The 24,867-nt window shown below is 42.3% G+C and overlaps 1 protein-coding gene across 2 annotated transcripts; it reads right to left on the reverse strand.

Moving 5' to 3' along the window:
* Positions 1–473: 473 nt before the first annotated feature.
* Positions 474–24,867, reverse strand: ZBTB5 (zinc finger and BTB domain containing 5). Of its 2 annotated transcripts, XM_069474447.1 has the most exons (3): positions 24,635–24,776; positions 2,844–4,935; positions 513–1,313 (listed from the first exon to the last, which is right to left on the reverse strand). In XM_069474447.1, exon 2 carries the CDS (start codon positions 4,929–4,931, stop codon positions 2,904–2,906), a length of 2,028 nt encoding a protein of 675 aa, XP_069330548.1. In that variant the 5' UTR covers positions 4,932–4,935; positions 24,635–24,776; the 3' UTR covers positions 513–1,313; positions 2,844–2,903. The 2 variants fall into 2 exon arrangements, with proteins under 2 accessions (XP_069330547.1, XP_069330548.1); XM_069474446.1 differs by having other exon boundaries at positions 474–4,935; positions 24,635–24,867.

Genomic DNA, 24,867 nt, shown 5'->3' on the forward strand with positions numbered 1-24,867 from the left:
AGCACCTGCACACTTCGCTCCTTTGCCCCCAGGTGGCTGCTCTGTTGTTAATAACCACCTCCCCACTCCCCAAAGTCGAGCCACAGCATCGCCATTGCCAAAGCTCTGCTCTGTGCTCAAGGAATCAGCTTCTAGCTGTAAGCCCTCGGCCAAGCCAAAGTGGCCAATGGAGTTTTCAACTTGGGAGGCAGGTCCAGGGAGCAGCACAAGATGAAGCAGATCCTCTAAGAGCAACCGGGTAGACCAAGAACAAAACCTCACACGTGATAGCTCAGAGGCAGAAAAGGCAGGCAGGGGGAAGGCAGAAGGAATAATTTGAGGGAAACGACTAGTAATTGTTATTAATCGACAACATTATCTTCTGGAGGCTTAGTTTAAAAAAAGTACTAGTCAAAGCGGGGCTAGCAGAGAAAGAGATACAACCCTTTTTTTGTTTCAACCTTAATAACTTAGGCAAAGAAAAAGAACACATATTTAGAGGCATGGATATGACAAATTTTTTATTTCAAAATCTCAAATTGTGATCAGCATAGCACCACTGACATGGGTGCCTTGAGAGAACTTTATGAGTTAATCACCAGAAAGGATTCTACATGATCACGCCAGGCTATAATTAAGGCTCACCAATCAAATTTCAGGTACCCAATACCAGTTATAATCCAGGTAGAAACTACAGATCATAGGAACCCTGTGACTGGTTTCCCAGAGAACCTTGGAATTATTTAAGCGCGACAGCATGTACAAGGACACTGGCCCCCAAGCTTGCTTCTCACACGTCGAAACTGACTAAGAGGTAGATGAGAGAGTCTAGGTTCCATCTAGCAGTGCAGAGGCAGGGCTCCCGCGTGTATCAGAGATAGAACCCAAAAGCAACGTCTGCACACGGCCGAGGGGAGGTGCAGGGGCAGGCTCCTGGCACACCTCAAGACGGAAGGGGAGGAGGGCCGCACTGTCCTGCTGGTGTCACTGGATCCTCTCCCCGGGCCCAGGCAGGGCCTCTCTTGTTCTCCATGCTGACCCACCTGAGTCCCAAGATCAATCTCCTTGTAAGACACTGGTCCCTACATCACATAGAGGGGTGGACGTAGAGCCTCCTCACATCATGTCTGAACACGATTGCTAACCAGGAGCCGCATACAGAACTGATCCACAGGTGATCCCACATCCTCCAGTGGCCTCTTTCCCACGTCTACTCGGAAGGAGAGGAAGCACAGGTTTCCTTTTGGGCTTTGCTCCCTGGGAATCAATTCATGGGAGATGTCAAGCCCCTCTGGAACATTATGAATTAATCCACAGATGTGTAACTGCACACACTAAATTAAGAGGAGAAAACACACTCTCATTTTTGTTTTAGGCTCCACATAAATACTTAAGCTTTCTAAACACAAGAACTGAATAATTTCTCTGAATTACACATAATGATTTGGTATCTCTAAGAAAGATGTATAAAAAAATAAAATGAACTCATTTTCATGCATGAATTAAAACGACTTCATGAGTTCTATAGAAATGCATTATTAACCTGTGTTGTTCCCTGGACACACAGGTGCCACCAACAGCCCTAATGGCACAGGGTCAATGGCAAGGTGGGGCTGGGGATGTGAGGCCGGAGGGCCCAGAGAGGCCCTGGGCAGTGATCCGAATGCCTCCCCAACAGTCTCAGATGCTCCCTGGTGACTTCTGTGCTATGGGCTGACTCTTACGGAGCCTGGAAAACATCCATGAATACTACGGTGTTTGGATTTCAAACAATTTTGAACATTCAGTATTGGACTGGGGGAGCAACAACAATACAAGTTTCGGGTCTATATTGTTAAAAGTACAGCATATAACAGTAATAAAACCCATGGAGGGGTGGAATTTTTGGTTAGTTTGTAACTGAAAACAGTACTCTAGGTCTGGTAGAGATACCACATGGGGCATGGGAGTGTGAAGGAATGAAGCAGAGAACAGGCTTGTCCTTGGGTGGGATGTGTCAGCCCAGACTGGCCCTCGACGTCTAGATGGAGCAAAGGGCAGATGTGCCATGAAAGACCCCACAAAACATGACTCCACATCATCAGAACAAAGACAAACACTAGCTCTTTTCTGACTTCCTAACATGGAACTGTAACATCTGTAGTACAAGTCAGTTAAAACACTGCTAAAATAACACATACAGAAACAATACCTTACTTGCCACTTTCTACAAGTACATACTCCATTTACAACTTTGTTTTTAAAACCGGAAAAAAACTGTTAAAACATCTATCTAACAGTGATGTATTCGAAAGTATATACACCTAACAGTCCAAGAGAATGCTCACTCTGGACCCAGTGTCAGCACCATCAAAGTGCAGTGTCTGTGACTGCAAATCAGACAAAAATAAAAAATACAGTACTTTCTGAGGCCTAGGACTAGCTCATGATACACTTTAAAGCATTTGTGGCAGACAGGCGTGTCCTCAAGGGCCTTCCTTTCAGACAGGCGCCAAGTCACCACTGGTTACACATAAGTGTATTTTGCATCACTGCACAGGGATATAATACTCCCATCAGAGGGTATAGGAAATTTAATGCTTCACAGAGTTTTACAAAAATTGCTAAAAAAATTTTTTGCACTTCAATTTTTAAATATGCCACTCTGAACAATATCAGTTACAAACTACTTTATGACCGTATTACTCAACCCTAAGGAAGAACTTGGTTTCAGGGACGGCATCCCTCTCCCAAGGCGTGCACTTCACTCAGAAATGCAGCAGCACAAATGCTACATGTGTTAGTTCTCCACTTATTAGTTGCTGAAATTTGCAAGAGCCACTGGGCAGCGTGAAGCCTCAAACCCAGTGGCATTCATTGCTTACCAAGAGATTTTAGTTTCAGTTCTCTAACTGGCTTCACCATGGTCTCGGGAGGACTCGTAGCTAGAGCAAAGTGCTGGGAAGATTGCTGCTCTGCCAGCGCAGGCAGGTGGTCTTCGAGTGTTTATACAGGTGGCTGGACTGACTAAACCTCTTGCCACACTTCAGGCAGGCGTAGGGCTTCTCACCTGTGTGAACACGGATGTGCTTCTTGCAATCTGTCAAAGTCAGAAAAGTTTTGCAGCAGATTTTGCAGGCATACTTGCGAGCTCCCTCTACAACCAAAACATTGTGCTCTGATAAGGCCTTCTTGCACTTTGACAGGACATCAGCAGATGCCCTGGTCAACTGTGGAGGGCCAGGCTGGGAAGGATGGCCATTTTCAAATGAGGACGTGGCCCCATTCATCATTAGCTGGGAACTGGCAGAATTTTCTGGGATCTGTGAGCTCCTGACAGAAGTTACAACTGGCATTTTTGGAGCTATGCGGCGGTAGTATGGAAAGTTACTGGCTCCTCCCCTTGGGGAACCTATCATCACCCTGGAGAAGGAGTGGAGGCCCAAACCAGACCTGGAAAAATCCATCCCGAACTGTTCTCCTTGGTACCCGGATGTCTGCACACACGGCAGGCCCATCACCTCCTGCATAGGCCTAACAAAGTGGGAGTCTGCAGGTTCACTAAATGGGTTCTCCACGTGGGAGCCAGGGGCAGAAGACGGCCCGCCTGCAGGCCCAGCCTCTGGACTCAACAAATAAGGGGCCTCGCCCTCCAGCCTGCAGTCACTAGTGGTGTTTGGGATATTATCGTCATTGTTCTGATTTGCACTGAAGTTACTTCCTCTACTCTTATTAAGAAAATTTGAAATACTAAAAGTTGACTTATGCTCTAGGTTATTTGTGACTTCCAAAATGTGGATGTCACCTACCCTGTCCGTGCTAGACTGAGGATCTGAAAAACTCCGATCACTGCTTTCAGGGCTGAGGTCTATCTTCTCGGCACTGACCACAACTCCTTCCACTTCCACAGACTCGCTGCCTTCTGCCTGCGAGGTCACATCACTCACTTCATCCTGAGGCTCGGGGGAGCTCAGGGGCTCAGATTTAACCACCACTCTCATGTGCTCCTTCTCACCAAGGCCAACCTCAGGATTTTCACACTGAAAACCACTTTTCTCAGTTGCAGCTTCCTGATCAAAACTAGTCTCGACCTGAGTTGCACGAGAGGCCATAGACAACTGCGCCATGTTGCCGGCACTGTTGTCAGACTGGCTGGGCACCTGGGCATCTTCTTGAGCACCAAAAGACTGGTCAAACATGATAGTGCTGTCTTCCTGGTTGTCAGGCATTCCATCAGCTTTAGGGTTATCCACAATTTTTAGAGAATCTGGTGAAAAGAACTCCTCCCGAGAATGAACCCCCGAAGGCCCGTTCTCTGGTGTAACATCTGAAATGGCAGACTCATCCATGGAGGGCCGGAGGCGCTGTCTGGCCCGCTCCTCTGCAGACTGCTTGCGCTTATGAAGGCGTCTCATGGGGAAGGGTGTCCGCTGGTCCAGGTTACTGCGCAGGGACGAGCTCATGGGGGCTGGCTGCTCCTCGCCACTCTGGCTGGGATTGAGGGCTGAGCTCACTATGCTTAGTCCCAGCTGCTGCAGCATAAAGGAGCGCTGCATGCGGGCGCTCTGCTCCTGAACGCGCTCGCTGGGAGGAGACATGGGTAGCGTCCTTGTCGTTAGGTAATGTTTACATGCCTTAACAACAGAGTTCAAATGCAGGTGAGAGGCTGCCAATAAGACATCCATAACATTGCTCTCCCCCAGCATGAGGGTGGAGGTATACATCATGTCAATCAGCGCGGCAAAGGCCTCTGCTGTCACTACCTCGCTATCCAGCTGGATCATGTTCATGGTCTGATCTCCCTCTGCCACTGAGAAGAGGGCTCGGAAATGCGTGCTGCATGCTGCCAGAACAGAGCGGTGGGCTTTAAAGTGTCTATTCCCCACTACAATGACACAGTCACAGAGCTGGCCATGAAGTCTCTGATAGTTCAGTTGCTGGAAGATCTGTTCAAAGTGACCAGGAAAATCCATGATCCTACAGGAAAACAAAGAAAGAAAAGTGTTAAGACTTAGATAAGCTTAAGTCAAAGTCAGAACACAGGGTGGGATGAAAAGCCAAGCTTGGACCTTTTAAACCTTGTGATGTCTCTGATGACAGGCATGTACACTAAGAACTCATCAAATAAGGAGCAAACGCCAACCCAGCGATCAGCCCAGGAAGTATACACATGTGTGTGGGCTCAGCCACTGGCCACGTACAGGCTCCCCTTCACTCGTCATGTGACCCACTTATAACACTGAGGGTCTAGTAAATATCAACGTACAGGTGACAGCATATCTACCCCACAAAAGTGTGTCAGAGTTCTGCATTCCCTGAGGAATGAACACCAGGAAATTCCAAACAGTCTTAGCAACCTTAAATAAGTGAAAAGGGCAAACCAATATTAGTTGAGAAGATTTCCAGTTATAGATGGTAGTAGAGCGCACACATGCATTTGCCCGCCACTCAGTCCTGAAACCCCATTAAAAAGACACTACAGTTTTTTGGTTTTATTGTTGTTTTAAAGGCATAAGCCCACAAGAAAAAAAAGAGACATCAATAGCATTTTGGAAGCTGGGGAGCAGGTGAGTGAATGCTGACTGAGCATACCCAGAAAGCTAAAATCTTAAACTGGCATTAGATGAAACAACTTGACATATACAAACCACCCTCTCAAAGGCTCAGGAACTGGTGCCAGGGGAAGTGGAGCGCAGGTGTGACTAAGACAGGAGGCCTGGCTGAAAGTCAATCTGATTAAAAAAACTCACACACACAGAAAAGATAACTCTATAGAGAAAGAGAGTAGAACAGGGGTCATCTGTGGCTAGGGGTGAGATTAGAGAATAAATGCATATGCCAAGAGGGATTTTTTTGGGCGGGGGCCGGTGGCAGAAATAGCCTCAGATTCTATTGTGGTCATAACTGCACACCTTAAAAAATTTATTACAATATCTGAACACTTAAAACATGGAATTTTATGGTATGTGCATTATACCTCAAGAAAGCACAATACATGATACCTCAATAAAAAGAAATTCTGGGGAAAGAAAAACAAGAGATGAATAAGCTTGGTCCGAAACCATTTTTTTAGGGTCCCTTTTGCAAGACAGGATCTCCTAGAATCCCTTTTGAATGGCAGGGCTTCTACAAAACTAACTAAACTGAATGCTTAGAATATCACATGTGTCTTTGATGATATTAAGGAATTATTATTTTTTTCCTTAGTTGTGAAAATGGTACTATGATTTTTTTTTTAAAGAGTATTTTTAAAAGATGGAAATAGTTACAGAAGAAACAACGATGTCTGGGCTTTGCTTCAAAAGTTTATGTTGTATATTTGAAATTTTTCATAATGAAAAGTTAGAATTTAAAAAGGAGAAAAAGAAGAGCCCACAAAGCCTCTGAGTGGATCACTTTTCCAATGTGGAGTATGGAACCATTAAACAATCTGTACATTTTCACGTTCTGGACTCACTAGAAACAAGAACTTGCTTATTCTTGTCCAAGAAACTGCTACACTCCCTAGGAACTGTGTGACTGCCGATTAAAAGTCTCTATCCTTGGCTAGAGCTCATGACAGACCCGCATTATGTAGTTAGAACAGAGTCAATAACCCCAAAGGGGCACTCCTCGGTGCCCTCTGTTCACAGGCTCTACAGACACCGAGGGACCCACAGAGTTAAAAACCCTGTTCCCCTCTCCCCAGAGTGAACCTCTGGTCTTCTGGGGTGGGGGTTAGGCTGAATCTAATGGCTAAGCCCTGGGATTCAAACATACACAGACTGAATTTCTAATGTGCCTGGTACAAGAGACAAAATGATCAACAAGACAGATCCAATCCCTGCCCTCAGGGGAAACAGACTAATAAACAGGCTATAAGCAAATAAAGTCTTGTAAGCACTATGACAGGGGAAGCACAAGGTGCAACAGGAGACTAAGAAGGGGCAGCTGCTTCTGACAGGGTTGGGCAGGGGTAGGGAGTGTGGAAGTCTTGGAGGTTGAAGCAGAGAGACTTTCTACTTAGGATGCCACGTGAGCACCTTAGGCCAGAATCAGGCACTATGCTGAAAACAAGCTTTAAGTCTGCATACAGAAGATAAGACACCCCTCCTCACCTGCCACCTTCAAGCCCTTTACTTGCTCAGCAACTGTAAGACTAGCAAAGAGACTGGAGATTCCTCTCTGTAGAAACTAATGTTTGGGAGTCCCTGCAACAGACCACTTGGGTCCCCATCTAATTTTCCTATGGTGAAACTTACTGGTCCTCAAGGCCTAGCCATTCATTCAGCTTCCAATCAGTTCACACTTCACTCTTAAATATGAACAGCTAAGGAGCACCACAACCTGGACGAAAAAACCCTCTAACATACAAACAGGAGAAAAAAGCATTTGGAAGAAACAGAAACAATGCAGAGAGGAAAAAAAAAAAAGAAAACTAAAGGGGGAAAAATACCTATAATTAACATCTTCAGAGAGATAAGATACCACATCCATGAAACAAGAAAATACAATTTCTTTTTCTAAAAAAGAAGAATATTCAGGGAAAAAGAAAACTACTGTAAATTAAAAATAACAAAAAAATTTAAAAGTTAATAGCAGGGTTGGAAGAGAATGGTTGAAGAGATTTCACAGGCAAGACAAAGGAGAAATAAAAGTGAATGAATAAGAGAGTCCATCAATGGATAACTGGATAAAGAAAATGTTGTATATGTATATACCATGGAATACTAACTAGTACGCCATAAAAAAGAATGAAATCATGTCTTCTGCAGCAACATGGATAGAACTGGAGGCCATTATCCCAAGTGAAATAACTCAGAAACAGACAAATACCACTTGTTCTCACTTATGGTGGGAGCTAAACAATGGGTAAGCACGGACACACAGAGGGGACTAACTGACACTGGAGAGGCCAAAAGGTGGGAGAGTGACAGGGAGATGAGGGATAAAAAATTGCCTACTGGGCACAACGTACAATATTCAGGGGATGGGTGCACTAAAAGCCCAGGCTTCACCACTATGCAATATACCCATGTAACAAATCTGCACTTTTACTCCCTAAATCTATAAAAACTTTTTAAAAATTAAAAAAAAAGAAAAAGAGGATTAATGAGGTCCAATATTTGACTATAGAAAGAGAAAGACAGAAAACAGAGGGAGAAAATGATTTAAGAAATAGTATTTTAAAAATTTCCAGAACTGGCTGGGCACAGCAGCCCACACCTATGTAACCCCTAGCACGTCAGGAGGCCAAGGCAGGTAGATCACTTGAGGCCAAGAGTTCGGGACCAGCCTGGGCAACACAGTGAGACCTCGTCTCTACAAAAAAAAAAAAAAAAAGAGAGAGAGAGAGAAAATTAGCCAGGTGTGATGGTGTGCACCTATAGTCTTAGCTGCTGAGGAGGGTGAAGTGGGAAGACTGTCTGAGCCCAGGAGTTCAAGGTTACAGTAAGCTATCATCATGCCACAGCATCCTAGCCTGGGTGACACAGCAAGACCCTATCTCAAAAAAATAAGACAAAATAAAATAAAATGAAATAAATAAAATAAAAATTTCCAGAACTAAACAATTTGCTTACAAAGACTAAAATGGCCCACCAAGTACTCAACAATATGAATGAAGAAACAAGTCCCCACACTAGGCTCATTACAGTGACATTTGACAATACTTGGGATTAAATATCCTGAAAAAGGCGGGGGGGGGGGGGAGAGGAGTTTGCTATTTACAAAGAATCAGGAATTAAAATTAGATTTTTCCAAAGCAATATTGAAAGCTAGGAGTGATACTTCCTTCAAAATTCTCCAAGAAAATCATTTCCAACTTAGAATTCCACACTCAGACTAACTATTTAACAATTATGATGATAAACTAAGGTATTTTCACACAAGCACGAACCCAGAGGTTTATCCCTTTTCAGGAGGAGACTAAAGGTTGTGCTTAAGCAAGCTGGGAATAAACCAAGAAAAGGAAAACAAAGTACGCAGGAAAAAGGAGACCCATCATGGAAGACAGGCAAAGAGAATCTAAGGATGATGATGTAGCCCAAGACGACAACTAGGCAGCAGGCCAGGAGAGGGAACAGTTGAGATGGGAGCAGGATGCAGGACTATAGGAAGGTGGTTTCCAAGGGGAGTAAGAAAAAGCAGATGGACAGATCATCTGATGTGGCTGACAGTGCTAAGAATTTAACAGTTCCATCAAAGTGTGAAGACAGGTGGTTTAAGAAAACAAAAAAACTTAAACATGGAGAAATTATTAACTCCAGGAAAAATAAAAGGTTGTTTGCAGTTCATTTGTAGACAATATTTACATAGGCATAATAATGTGAACACTGAACCAAATCTGAGATATTGGGAGCATGAGAAAAGGCAAATTTGCATTGGAGGAAAAGAGGAGAAGTAGTGTTAATAGAGTTTAGTCCTCTCTTTTCCTATTAGTCCAGAAATACTATCTGAAATAGGTTATCTGAAAAAATAGTAGCATATTATTTAGAAATACAGAAGTCAATAGTGCAAGAAACAGCTGAAACAATTGCAAATGGCTGCCTCTGAGGAATGGGAAATTGATGGCGGAACGAATGGGACAGGGACTGCTGTTTTTGTTTGTTTATTTGTTTTTAACCTATAAACCTTATGGAACTATGTGGTTTTAAATACATAAACACATTAATTTTTATAAAATTAAATTTAAAAAAACATGGTAGATCCTTGGCATTCTAAAGGTATATAACTTTGCCAATCTCCAAATTCACAAATACCATTCTGGCATTTCACAAGAATTACTGTAAGCAGAAGGCAACAGGGACGTCAAGCAGCTTGCCAGGCACAACCACTCGCTCTGATGCCCCAGCCTTAAGAAATAGGATAAAGTTCAGGATCCTGGGAAATAACTGAAATGGCAAACTCTAGATCCATAAAAACCAAGTGTCTACTGTGACAAGTGAGATGCCATTTTGTCGTACCTAGAAAGTAACTATCGGAATGGCAAAATGCCTCAATGAAGTAGTCACACGTCGGCCATACTCTTCTGCTTCCTATGTTTGTTTACCTTTGAAGAATTTCCAACAAAACAGATCTCTAAAACACACACTTTCGCACCGACGATGTCTGCTCTATCGTGCATGAAAGATCAGATCTCCAAAGAGGCAGCTACTGCCACATCCCTTCTTGCTTTATTTACCAAGATTCCCTGCTGGGAGGAGAGGGCCAACAGTGGCAGGCAGCAGCACACACATCCCTGAGCCCCACCCAACTCACTCAGGGACCACAGAGCTCAAGGTTTGGGGAGATGAAACAAAATGCAATTACTGCTCACAAGTCTGTAGCCCTGCCTTAGAAAGTAAATTCAAAAACTAATAAGTGCCAAGTTCCAAAGAGGTGATTATTTTGTAGTGGTAACAGGGAAGAAACATTCTGGTTTGAAGAGCAAAATTAATCAAACAGGGAGTTGCTGCAAGCCTCAGAGTTGCTCTAACAACCAAGGGACCATGTAAATGTGGGCCCTATTAGGGAAAAACAAGCAGCACCAGACACTGGGTGTACTGCTTTCCCTCCTACTGCAGATAATGGAGCCAGCACTGCAGTAGCAGTCTCAGTGGCGACAGTAATAGAGGTAGTGGTACAAATAAAATAAAAGCAACTACTGTTACTGAGAGCCTTCTATGTGCCCACCAGTCACTGTGCTAAGCACTTTTTATTTACATTACTTCTAATCTTCAAAAGAACCTTGCCAGGTAGGAATTATTATCCTGACTTAACAGATGAGGGGGGACATGAAAGACTAACTTACTTTCCAATTAAACTATATTTCAACCCAGCATACCAATGTAAAAGGATAGTGATAGTCTGTTCAATGCTTTTCTTTGGCAACAAGCAGCAGAAGTTATGACGACAATAGCTTACTTTCTAAAATGTCAGTTGTCTTGATTATAAGAAACCACTACTCTTTTTCATCAAAGGTCATACACTAAAATGTCAAACTCTTAATGTTTAATCCTTACTTTCTATAGAAAAAATAAAAACAGCAAGAAAATTGTGGTCCCAGAAGCACCATTTTGAGGAAAATTTTCCAGGGCCCAGACACCTTTGAGAAGAGGCTACCAAAGTAATTAAACATAACCCCAATAAAGACAAAGGCTTATGGCAGGGCCCTGTGGCTAACGCTTATAATCCTAGCACTCTGAGAGGCTGAGGTGGGAGGATCGCTTGAGGTCAGGAGTTTGAGACCAGCCTCCATAATGGCAAGAGCCCGTCTCTTTTTAGCTGGGCGTGGTGGCACATGCCTGTTAGTTCCAGCTATTCGGGAGGCTGAGGCAGGAGGATCGCTTGAGCCCAGGAGTTTGAGGTTGCTGTGAGCTAAGCTAACGCCACAGCACTCTAGTCCAGGCAACAAAGTGAGACTCTGTCCAAAAAAAAAAAAAAAAAAAAAAACAAAACACAAAACTATTTTAGGATAGAAACCTTCCTATGATGCAATACTGAAATAAATAGCTACTGCATCACATGCCAGGCAATGTGATTAAATACAGGAAATACGACCAATCCTTCTGAACGGATCAGTAAGAATGACTCATGCATAGTAAAGCAACTATTGCTGTGATTGCACTGATTGAATTTTAAGATGAACTATTTAATATCTAGTAACACAAGCATAACTCAATTAAGGTAAAAGTGGAACCGTGTGTTAAAACAAAGGAGACATGCAGTGGACACACTAGCATCATTTTCAATATATGTTTTAGCCATCCCAATGGACCAAAAGTTAATATTCCAAGAATGAGTTGGAAATAGCAGTGTATTACTATGATGCCTAAAAGTGATTCCAAAGACTATGAATATGAAGAAGACTTAGATTCATACTGCCTTAAGTAGGGTTCCCCAGAAACAGACTGTGAGAGGATTCAAGTGCAAGTGATTTTTTATCAAGGAGGTGCTCCCACGAGAAACTGGGAATGGCAGAGCAGAAAAAAGCAGCAGCAGCAGCCAAGCAAGGGTATGATTTTTGGACAAAATCCCAGCCTTAGCCCAATTTAGCAGGAAAGCACTGGAGTATAAATAACACCTCTGAGTTTGAGCCACCTCAAGGCAAAGGTACTGGTCTTTCACGGCCCTGCATCAGTCACTCAACAACTAAGAGCCTCCCCAGGATGATGTAAACTGCCAGGCCCTTCCGGCTCCCCGGGCCCATGTACAAAGTGATGCTAGTCATCCCAAGGCAGTCCTCGGAAGAGTCACAGATGCAAAACCATTAGAAGTAAAAGCACACAGAAGATGCAGGACGGGTGCACAGAACAGGTAAAAGGGATCAAGGGGATCTGGTCAGAGCTCCACAGTATCTGCTACACACACTTGGTGATACTAAAGTGATATGTAACCATATGTACAAATAGATGCTGTCAGTTAGTAAAGGATATTTTTGTATATTTACATGATACATGTTGCACTCTCAATCCCCTACCCCTGTCCCACAGCCATTAGGTAAACAAGAAATCTCAATTCCATTTTTTTTTTTTTTTTTTTTTTAAAGACAGAGTTCTGCTCTGTCCCCCTGGGTAGAGTACAGTGGCATCACCATAGCTCACTGCAACCTCAAGCTCCTGGGCTCAAGTGATCCTCCTACCTCAGCCTCCTGAGTAGCTTGTACTACAGGTCCATGCCACAACATCCAGCTAGTTTTTCTATTTTTTAGTAGAGAAAAGGTCTTGATCATGCTTAGGCTGGTCATGAACTCCTGAGCTCAAGCAATCCTCTCACCTTGGCCTCCCAGAGTGCTAGGATTACAAGTGTGAGCCACCTTGCCCAGCCCCTCAATTCCTTTCTTGATTCTAAGATGACACTTAGCATCAAGAGGTCCACTGTAGTAAAAGTTGGTAAATGTCATTTTAATAAAAGTCATTAACAATTTACCATAACATACTTTCTCAATTGAGCTTGCAACCATGACAAAAAAAATCTAATTAATTTATGTATTAAAATATAGCTAGCTGTAGATGGGGTCTTGCTCTGTCCCCCAGGCTGGAGTGCAGTGGCCCAATCATAACTCACTGCAGCCTCGAATTCTTGGCCTCAAGTGATCCTCTGGCCTCAGCCTCCAAGTAGCTGGGATTATAGTTACTGCACCTGGCATAGCTGTAGTTATGATAGTCTGTCAATTAAGGTTTTGTAGTTACAACAGAACCCAACTCTGCAGCTATATGCTGCATTTACACATTCGCCCACCTCCACCCCTGATTGTGCTGGGGAAGCAAGGAGGAAGGATTTCTCTGGTTTTACATCTGTAGTGGAAGGCTGACTGCTAATTTATCCACCTGACAAGATTATACATAAAGGGGGTCAAGATAATTCACCAACATGAACTCAGAGGGCTATGGGGAAGGGAGAAAGAATACCAAAAAGCTAAAAAGCGATATTATATGATACACTAGGCAAGAAAATGATCTGGTCAACATAAGGATAACTCAAGAACTGGTAGAGCTTAATTTATATTTCATGTTCCTTATAAAAACTAGTCACTTGAAATAAGGCAATGTGTGCAGCAGATTGTATCTTCCAAGATGGCCAGCCACATTAAAATTTCCCATCCCGCATGCTACCTTACAATGTGATATGATGTTCCTCTCAAGAGGTGGGGTCTATGTTCACTCTCTTGATGCCAGGCAGGTCTATGACTACGGCAAAAGTTACACTATGTAACTCGTGAGCTAGGCCATAAAAGGGGACACAGACTTCTGGTCTTTTTGCCTCACTCTTGGTAGCCAGCCACCATGCTGTGAGGAAATCCAGCTGAAGTCTAGGTGACAATCAGCACCTGCCTCCAGACATGTAAGTGTGCCTTCAAGATGACTTTGGCCCCAGCCACTGTCTGACAACCACATAACAGACCCCAAAAGAAAATCATCTCACTAGGTCCAGTCAACTCCCAGGGCTGTTAGAGATGATGAGGCCATGTGCAGTAGCTCACATCTGTAATCCTGGTACCCTGGGACAATCGGTTAAGGTCAGGAGTTTAAGCCTGAGCAAGAGCAAGACTCCATCTCTACCAAAAATAGAAAAATTAGCCAGGCATCGTGGCACACACCTGTGGTCCCAGCTGCTCGGGCGGCTGAGGCAGGAGTATCGCTTGAGCCCAGGAGTTTGAGGTTGCAGTGAGCTAAGATGATGCCACTGCACTCTAGCCAGGGGGACAGAGTGAGACTCTGTCTCAAAAAAAAAAAAAAAAAAAAAAAAAAGATTTTTGTTGTTTTAAGCCATTAAGTTTTAAGGTGATTTGTTATACAGCACTAAGTAACTGCAACAATGTGAAACTTGTTACCATTTCCCCACAAATCAACTTTTAAATACTATCTTCCAGGGACAAACCCTTTGCTTTTTTTTGGTCTGAATATTACATTTTCAGAGGAAATCACTTCCCACCCATTCTTAGTCTATGCAGTACAGATCAGACTGCCCCAAACCCGTGACTCCAGGAGGGGACAGATGGTCCAGGAAGGCCCGGCCAACTTGGTACCCACTCCCCTTAATTATAGTGATTGTTTCAGAGATGGGTATGTGACCCAAGTCAAGACCACTAGAGTCTGTCCTAGGGACTTTTGCTGGTACTATCAACAAAGAGATACTCTTTTCACCAAAATTACAAGCTGTGAGGGAGATATAAATCTAGCACTGAGGGTGACCATTTTTGCCTATTTGAGAAAAAAGCAGTACCAAACACACTGTCCTGATGACATCAAGACCCTGGGAGCCAGCCCTGACTGCAGTTAGCATCACCCTAGGACTTCTTAGTTTCATGAGCCAACGATTGCCCCCTTTTACCTTAACCTGGTTCATGTTGGATCTCTGCCACACAATCAAACATAAGGGTCAAATTACATATCCCAGAAAACCCAAGTAACATAGCTACCTTAAAACCTTTAAACCCTTTTTGGATCTAGAAGGAGTATTTTAAAATTCAGTTAGTCTGGGAGATATAAAATTTGGTACTCTGCTCTGATGAAAGGGAATCATGAATCAAGATCACTGTTGTTCAAAACTCTCAACAACTCTAGCAAAGTCAGAGGTCCATCCTAAAGGCCTTACGAAGTGCATGCTGAGAATATAGGCGGTTTACCCAAAGTTGCCTGTCTGAAGCCTTCAAGCTAAGGAAACAAAACTTCAAAATGTGACAATATAGGTCTACATAGCTGGAGGAATTGTGACAACCGACCCACCAATTTGTACAATAGCTGTGTCCGATCCAAAGCAAGTGTATAGCACAGTATTTGTTATCTGCAAAGGCAAATATTTAGTAATTTCAAAACTAAACCTAATTAAGAAAATACACTCACACTGCTGCTTATTACATTAACATGAATAATCAAAAGTTGACTGTTTTCTCAATATATTTACTTTCCTAATAATGCTTTACTTAGCCTAATAAAAAAAGTTTGTGTCCTAGGAGAACAAGTCCATTAACAGCACATTTTAAACTATTTGACTTATTTATTGACATACACACGTGCTCTTCAATAATATACTTTGTTCATAAAGAAAAGTACACCCATACTCAAGCATCATCTTCCATAACATCAAGTAATTTGTTGTTTGTATGCCAGGCAAGACTTGCAAAGTTGCTACCTGCAGAAAACGATTTCACATTCTAAAGAATTCTTAACATTCAGTAGCCCCAATCTAGACAAAACCCTAGCAGAAAAATAACTGAACAGAACATTTCCTCCACTTGTAGAGATGATACAGATGAAAATAAATCCCAGAGAGCAAAACCAGGCAAAGTCCCAGTCAAGAAGGCTAGGATTTTTGACAGTGCTCCAAGTTAGGCAAAGTGGAGTCCTGGAACATCCATTCATTGCTCTGATATGACCAGCAAAGTGGGAGTAGGGGAAGGCTGGGACTAGGCAGGCACAGGGATGCTCAGGGTTAACCCCAGATACTAGACCTGTCAGCATGACTAATGTCGTAATATCTCTGGTTCTGCTCTGTCAGGGCTGGCTCAGAAACTGAACAGATTAGGTCTATAAAACAAGGAAATCCATCAGTGACTAAAGATGAGCATGACTGAGGAAGTTGAGCTAATGACAGAAACCCTTACCTTCTCACCCTACCCTCCAACTGTCCCCAGTTTGCCACCTTGTTTTCCAGTCCAAAATTCCTGGGGATGAACTGACCTAGAGCTTCATAACTCAGTCTGAGTAAGAAAAGGTATTAGCAGTGCCCTACTTACATTCCTAGTGCAAACTCAGATACCTTTTCCACTAAAGCAGCTTATTGAGGGTAGGGGCTGTATTTTCTCTCTTTCCCACAAAGTGCCTGATATACAGCTCAGTAAGTTATTTGTTCAATGAACTTTTGCTGTATATAGATGAAATAAACACTATATTACCCAATAATCACTTTTCTGAGAATCTCAACTATCTCTAAAACCAGCCAAAACCCAGAAAGTCTCAGAATACCCAAAATAAGATCAAAGCCTATGTGTGAAAGATTTCCTCATAGGAAAATCCCTGAGCCCTCACACAGTCTTTGGTTTTAAACAAACAAAATGCTGAAATTTATGCTTAAGTTTTTCTAGTTACTGAACTGAAGATGAGCAATAGCAACTCTAGAATGAGAGCAAGGGGTGGCTGCTTAACTTAAGACAGCTGCAAAAAGAGACAGCTGACCCACTAAGGGAGGAAAGAGGCCCAACAGCGTGGAGCCACGTAGTGACAGGGCTACACAGCCCAGGAGATCTCAACAGCCCATAAAGGTACTTGTGTATTTGGTATAAAAATTCATTCATCTTATGTTTTGAATTGCTTACTCTGTTCAAGGTTAAGTGCTGTGGAGCACAGACTTGTATGACATAATATTAACTGCCACAGGGGCTTAGTGGAAATAAGACACACACAAATAACAATATTACAAAGTAGAAAGCATTAAGTGCCACGTAAGAGGTGAAGTATACTCAGTGGCTTGGAGAAGGCAAGGTTATTTCCAATGCTTCATGGTGGCACTGACAACAGAGCCAGGTCTAGGTTTGGATTTGGACAAACTGAGATGGAAAGTACATTCTAAACAGAGGTAAAGATGTAGAGGGGTTTGAGGTGGGGGAAGCAATGTATCCAGTTTGGCTAGAAAGTAGGTATTGGATAATGAATGCTCATAACTGATGTTATGATTACTTCAACTCATCAGAAAGGTTAACCATAAGGCACATAATTTTGGACTAAAGACTATCATTACTTTTCAGATAACTTTAATAAAAATTTTTTAAAAAAACTTTTTTTAAGTTTAAGCACAGTATCAGCTAGAGTTTTTAGTTGCTGATCCTAGTTAGAAACTGATCCTAGGTAACCATAAAAGCAATTTACTGAAAGGTTATTGGCGTGGTCACAGAATTGATGCAAAGGGGTGGACACCTGAGGTTGAGCTGGGCAGAAACCAAGCCAGGCAGCAGGAATAATCCGGCCAGAATGTTGTCTCTGATATCTGTGATGGACACAGACATTACTACCTGAATGCTAACTCCACTGGGGACCTAGTCTGCCCTACCCTACACTGTTTTTATTAAGTCTTGACTCTTGAGTACATGTCTTTTCAAATATTATGTGTGCTAAAATGCGATGTACACCTGAAGTAACAGTGCTGCATTCTGAAATACAATGTTGCCTCAAGGAAAAACACTTGTGCATTTTTGACTTGTGAGCTCAACCAACCACTTTTTTCACGGGACACCATTTTTACTTGAAAGAATGAATGACAAACTATAGTTGTATTTAGCAGACATTTTCTTGAAAATGAATGAAGTAGGACTGTCATTTTAAATAAAACATACTGTACTTGTTGACAACAATAAAATTTCAGCTTTCACGTGAAAACTAGAATTTTGGAAAACTTGTATCTGTCATGGTGAGCTTGACAGCTTCCAAATGCTCAAATACTTCTGATGAGATCATTGGTGATAATGAAATGTGATTTTTTTATAGTGTATAATAAATGTGTCAACATTTGGAAGTTGTGTGTAACTCACTGAAATCAATCCATGTAACCTTGTAACAATGCTGTTGCAAAATAAGAGATGGGTAAAAAAAATTCACTCAAAGTTCAAGATATAAAGTAATGTATTTTAATGCAACAGAATATGAAAACTTCATTGATACAGATTCAGATTCCAGTTTCAGATTCCACACTGCAACTACCACTTAATAAAATATCACTTGTGGAGCTTTGGTATGGTATCAAAGAATATCCAAAATTATCTGAAAAAGTCACAAAATACTCCCCTTTTCCAATTATATATCTGTGTGATGCTAGATTTTCTTGGTATACTTTAATCATAATAGCATATCGCAACAAACTCAATGCAGAAGGAGGTATGAGAATCCAGCTGTCTTCTATTAAACTAGATATTAAAGAGATTTACAAAAAATGTAAAACAATGCCGCTCTGAGCATTCCTACTGTCCAGACCTCAGTTTCAAATACTATTCTGGGCCGGGCATGGTGGGTCATGTTTGTAATCCTAGCACTTTGGGAGGCCAAGGTGGGAGAATTGCTTGAGGCCAGGAGTTCAAGACCAGACTGAGCAGCATAGTGGAAACCCCATCTCTACAACAAATACAAAAATTAGCCAGGCATGGTGGCATATGCCTGTAGTCCCAGCTACTCAGAGGCTGAAGCAGGAGGATTGCTTGAGCCCAGCAATTTGAGATTGCAGTGAGCTATTATGACATCACTGCCATCACTGCACTCTAGCCTGGGCAACAGAATGAGACCCTATCTCAAACAAACAAACACAAAACTATTCTGAAAGGAGCCAGGGTTCTTTGGACAAAATGATGATTTCTAGGACTGGGGTAGGAAATATGCTATAAGTCTGGTGTATCTTGCAACATCAAAAGTAAGGAAGTGCTTAAAAACAAACAAATACCCATGAAAATGGGATTATGTGAAAGGGATACAGGTACCAACAGGAGAAAGACCTCCCAATGGCCAAAGCTGGAACAATTTGAGCAAAAATAAATGAATAAATCAGTACTGGATTATAATCTAAAGCATAAAATAAATATCCATGGGTCTATACTGATATAAATAAATGATTGATTAAATAAATACAGGAGGCAAATCTCCCATGCAGAAAAATTATAAATAATTTACGTAGATACTCTATCCTCAAGGAGGTGGTGCATAATTCCCCACTCTGGAAGTGTTGGCTATGCACAGTGACCTTCTTCCAGAGTGTACTAAGGAATGGGAAGGGAAAAGAGAAGTTTAGAGTGGAGAAATCTGACAAACACTATCTCAGCCAGGTGACCAAGATCAACATAAAGCGGTTGTAAGTCATGTTGACAGTATGTATCACATGTTAATATGTATCACATGATGTGATGATAATGGCACTTACATGTTCTTTTCCCCCAAAACCCGTAATCCCAGTCTAATCATGAGAAAAACATCAGACAAATCCAGCTTTGGGAATTCTACAAAATACCTGACCAGCACTTTATCAAAGTCATCAAAAACAAGGAAAGTATAAGAAACTGTCACAGCCAAGAGGAGCGTAAGGAGACATGGCAACTAAATGTGATGTGCTATCTTGGATGGGATCTTAGAACAGAAAAGGCCATTAGGTAAAAACTAGGGAAATCTGAATAAAGAATGTACTTTAATTAATAACATATCAATAATGGTTTATTAATTATAACAAATGTACTATAGTGATGTAGGATGTTGATAATAGTGAAACTGGGTGTGGGTACATAGAAACTCTCTGTACTATCTTCACAATTTTTCTATAAATCTAAAACTGTTCTAAAAAATAAAGTTTATTTTAAAAAATAACACTCTCTTCAGTAAAGTTTTTTTGTTTTCTCATAAAAATGTTATTTATGTTCACATATAATGGGTTTATTATTTTTAATGAATAAATACAATACTTAAGATTTTTCTCAAATTTTTAAATTCTAATATGTTAAATGCTGCTAACTATAACTCACAATAAAGCTCTTTAGAGTCACCAATAATTTGTAAATGTGTAAGGAATCCCAAGGCCAAAAAGTTTGAAAAGCAGGTAAGTTTTGCATATATGGAAAAATTCATGCATGTGGAATCTCATCCTTCAAAAATATAGGATAGTGTAAATATAGAAGTGTAAATACAGACTTTAGTGTAAAGGCATTACACCATGTTAACAATATTATATACAGGAAAAAATGGGGGGAGCAATTCACCCTAATCATTTTAAACTTAAGAAGTTGGACATAAAGCATTTGTAAACCTGTTATCAAGTATACAAAAGTTAACACACTATCAAGTATAATTTCCAAACAGCAGACCCACCACTTAATCATCCTTTAAAATTTGTAAAACAAACATTTTATTTGTTAATTTCCACTTAATATAAGGAAAAATATCACTCTTAATAGGCTTCCTTTCAATAACAAACTTCCTCCAGAGTAAAAAGGCAAATTTGGAAAATTCACTGGTTACAAAAGTTTTTTAATTATTCCAAATTTCATTAAATATAAGATGCCAGTGATTATAAAATAAATTATTTCATGTAACACTAGGAAAGGAAAAAAATTACCAATTAAACTATGACATAATGCTTACTTATGGCATCCTGTCATCTAGGGAAGTAAAATGTGAACAAAATGTGTGTTGGAATCAAGTAAATACTGGAATTTTCGACATGTCATTCAAATATGTTAGAAGATTAGAAGGAAAACTGTCTACCGATAAAACAATCTTGGATACTAAGAATCTAGCCATATCTGCTACATTATAATGAAGTCAGTACTCCAACACAATTCCAAATCTGTTTGAGCTGTCAAGATAAATCACAGCTTTTAGCAAATATATGTATAACTAATTAATAAAATGAAAAGCACTCCCCAAAACTGGATCTTGAGATTAAAAGCCACTATAATCATACAGCGGTGAAAATGATGAAAACTGTAAAGAGCAATAGTTCACTCAAAAACAGCTGGTCTTCTAACATATGAGAAGTTCACTTCATATGCAGACAAAAGGTACAGTGTACTGTACCTTCTATACTAACAGAACTGGCTCTACTAGACAACATCCATATTTGAAAAATATTAACTAGAGTAAAAGAAAAATCATATGCTTAAAACTAAGAGGGGAGGCCGGGCGTGGTGGCTCACACCTGTAATCCTAGCACTCTGGGAGGCCGAGGCGGGTGGATTGTTTGAGCTCAGGAGTTCAAGACCAGCCTGAGCAAGAGCGAGACCCCGTTTCTACTAAAAAAATAGAAAGAAATTATCTGGCTAACTAAAATATATATATAGAAAAAATTAGCCGGGCATGGTGGCGCATGCCTGTAGTCCCAGCTACTCAGGAGGCTGAGGCAGTAGGATCGTTTAAGCCCAGGAGTTTGAGGTTGCTGTGAGCTAGGCAGACGCCATGGCACTCACTCTAGCCTGGGCAACAAAGCGAGGCTCTATCTCAAAACAAACAAACAAACAAACAAAAAAACCAACAACCTAACAGAGGGGAAAGATATTTACAATTAATTTACATTTTAGAAAATAAAAGTTGAATGCTAACATGGAATCAATACCTTGGGTTCTTTTTTTCCCCTTTCCAAGGAGAATTTGAGGGAGATTCAAGATTCTGTATCAGCACTATAGTAAGTTTTGTCAATCTCACTCAACACAAGATATTTTTTTTTTTTTTTTTTTTTTGTTGAGACAGAGTCTCACTTTGTTGCCCAGGCTAGAGTGAGTGCCGTGGCGTCAGCTTAGCTCACAGCAACCTCAAACTCCCGGGCTCAAGCGATCCTACTGCCTCAGCCTCCCGAGTAGCTGGGACTACAGGCATGCACCACTATGCCCGGCTAATTTTTTCTATATAGATTTTTTTTAGGTGTCCATATAATGTCTTTCTATTTTTAGTAGAGACGGGGTCTCGCTCAGGCTGGTCTCGAACTCCTGACCTTGAGCAATCCACCCGCCTCGGCCTCCCAGAGTGCTAGGATTACAGGCGTGAGCCACCGCGCCCGGCCACAACACAAGATATTTTTAAGTCTCCAATTCCATATAATTCATGCTAAGTACTTTTTTTTTTGAGACAAGGTCACACTCTGTTGCCTGGGCTAGAGTGCAGTGGCATAAGTATAGCTCACTACAACCTCAAATTCCTGGACTGAAGCGATCTACCTGCCTTAGCCTCCCCAGTTGCTGGGACTACAGGCCTGTCCCACAACGCCTGGCTAATTTTTTAAAAAATTTTTGTAGAGACTGGGGTTCTGTCATTGCCCAGGCTGGTCTTGATCTCCTGCCTCAAGCAATCCTCCCATCTTGGCCTCCCAAAGCACTAGGATTACAGGTGTGAGCTACTACACCCAGCCTATTTTTTTATTTTTAGAGCTAGGGTCTCATTCTGTCGCCCTAGCTGTAGTGCAGTGGCATGATCAAGCTCACTGCAGCCTTGAACTCCTGGGCTCACGCAATCCTCCCATCTCAGCTTCCTGAGTAACTAGGATTACAGGCTTGCCACCACGCCTGGCTAATTTTTTTTTTTTTTTTTTTTTTCATTTTTATGTACAGATGGGGATCTTGCTAAGTTGCCCACCTGGTCTCCCGGCCTCAAGATTCTCCAGCCTTGGCCTCCCAAAGCACTAGGATTATAGGCATAGCCTCGGTGCCCAGTCTCATGCTAAGTACTTTAAATACTAAAACATTTACATGCATTTTGGTATCCAAGTGATTTTTTCTTTTTTTGAGACAGAGTCCCACTCTGTTGCCCGGGCTAGAGTGCCATGGCATCAGCCTAGCTCACAGCAACCTCAAACTCCTGGGCTCAAGCAATCCTTCTGCTTCAGCCTCCCGAGTAGTTGGGACTACAGGCATGCGCCACCATGCCCAGCTAATTTTTCTATACATATTTTTAGCTGTCCATATAATTTCTTTCTATTTTTAGTAGAGACAGGGTCTCGCTCTTGTTCAGGCTGGTCTTGAACTCCTGACCTCAAATGATCCACCCGCCTTGGTCTCCCAGAGTGCTAGGATAACAGGCGTGAGCCACAGGGCCCAGCCCAAGTGATTTTTTTAATTACTTCCACTTCTGTGACAGTCTTGTAACAAAGTCTCTTTTGAGAGTGCTGACCCCTAAATTTAGGAAAACATCCCACTATAAGATACTTTTCCTCCAAATCTTATTTATCACTTTCAGAATTTTGCTAGAGGCACATCAATTAACCAGAATCCAGATTGCCAGCATCCCTAGCTAGCTAAAACTTGTATTTTGACACAACTTTTAGGAGAAAAACGGCAAATCTCCACCAAAACAAGCTGACTTCAGGACTCCTCAAAAAGTCCTGGTCTACTTATTCAGCAAAACCCAAGGACCCAGAACAGGTTCCCAACCAGTGAGTCTTACCTGGAAGGTCACCAAGCTGGCTGCAGTGGACAGGTCAGTCTTTCCAATTTGCTGAGATTTCCAGAAGGGTTAAAGGAATAGTGGAAGGCCTTCCTTTGGCTTGGGGGCTTTTCTCTAAAATTCTTTCTTTCTTCCCATCTCTTCCCTTCTCACTCTTTTAGCTTACTGCCAACCACCCTCACCATGGAAATCACAAGACCTCAGGCAAATTAAAAGCAAGTACTCCAGAAACACCATGAGGCACCTAGCCCACCTCTCAAAATTATTTAGGGTACAACAGCCCATACAGGGACAAATGACCAATGATGACTAAGGCACAACATTCTCTTTAATCTCTAAAAAATGATCCAAATGTACGTAATATCTTGTACTTAATACAACTGAAAAGTATATTAACATATTTTGGAAATATTTTTGCTTCAATTCTTGAAGGTTAAGAGTTTCTTCTATTAATTTAAATTAACAAGAACCGCAGCATACTACGTAGTAATCAAGGCATTACTGTGCCTTTACCTAAAATTCTTCCTCCAGATTAAATATTTAGGATTTGTCTTCTATTCAGAAACTAGCTTCTACATATCCTCCACCATGCCAGAATGCAGACTGACTTAATAATAAATGGCCATTTTGAAAGAAAAAAACTAACCTTCAACCCCCCTTAATTTACTGCCTTTTACTAGTATTTATGTACAAATCTGTATGTCCTCCAAACAGGGGACGAAAGTGGAATGGCTATGTCTTAGCACCGCATTCTCCCGAAAGTAGTGGGCATTCAATAAATGCCTATTAAACACTTCAGTCCCCTCATAACAAGTTGGGGCATTCCAAAACTGTGACTCCACCCCTCCAAGGTCTGCCGCCGGCTCCCGATCACAGACTAACTGTGGCCTTGCTCAAGTGAAATGAAACCTCGTAGCTCAAGACCCAGGATGGGAGTAAGGGAGCCATCGGACTCCATCCCGCAGGGCAGCAGATCCTCTATTCATCCGCCAGGCTGTGGGTCCCGAGCCCTTTCCCACCCCATTCCGGTAACCTACGTTGCCAGCCGGAGATCCGCAGGGGTACCAGCCCCCGCCCCACCCGGCAGACGGCCTGGCGTCGGGACACCGGGGACGCCTGCGCAGAACAAACCACCTCCCACCCGCCTGGTCCCTCCGCTCCGAAGGGTAACAATACCCCCTCAGAAAGACAGGCAGGGTAGGCGGGGGCCACCAGTACACGACCGCACGCTCCCCGGCGTGATCCTGGTGTTCAACCGTCTCCACGTGAGCGCGCCCGCGCGCGCGCCATCACCACTCTCCTTTAAGGTGTCTCCTCACCTGAGCCGGGCTCCGCCCCCCTCCTCCTTGCTGAAGGAGGCGGTGACCCCTCTCCGATCGGACCCGACAGTGTCGGAGGAGGTGGGAACGTCCAGACTGCCGTCTCCGTGATGGGACTTCCTCCCCCTTCCGCCCACCCCCCGCCCGCCTCTCCTCCGGTCCCCTAGCTCCTTCAGCCCCTCCGCCGCGGCACTCTAAGAACACGGCGGCGGCCGCCGACAAACGGAAGTGAC

This window comes from Eulemur rufifrons, chromosome 7 (assembly GCF_041146395.1).
Source record: "Eulemur rufifrons isolate Redbay chromosome 7, OSU_ERuf_1, whole genome shotgun sequence".
NCBI lineage: Eukaryota > Metazoa > Chordata > Mammalia > Primates > Lemuridae > Eulemur > Eulemur rufifrons.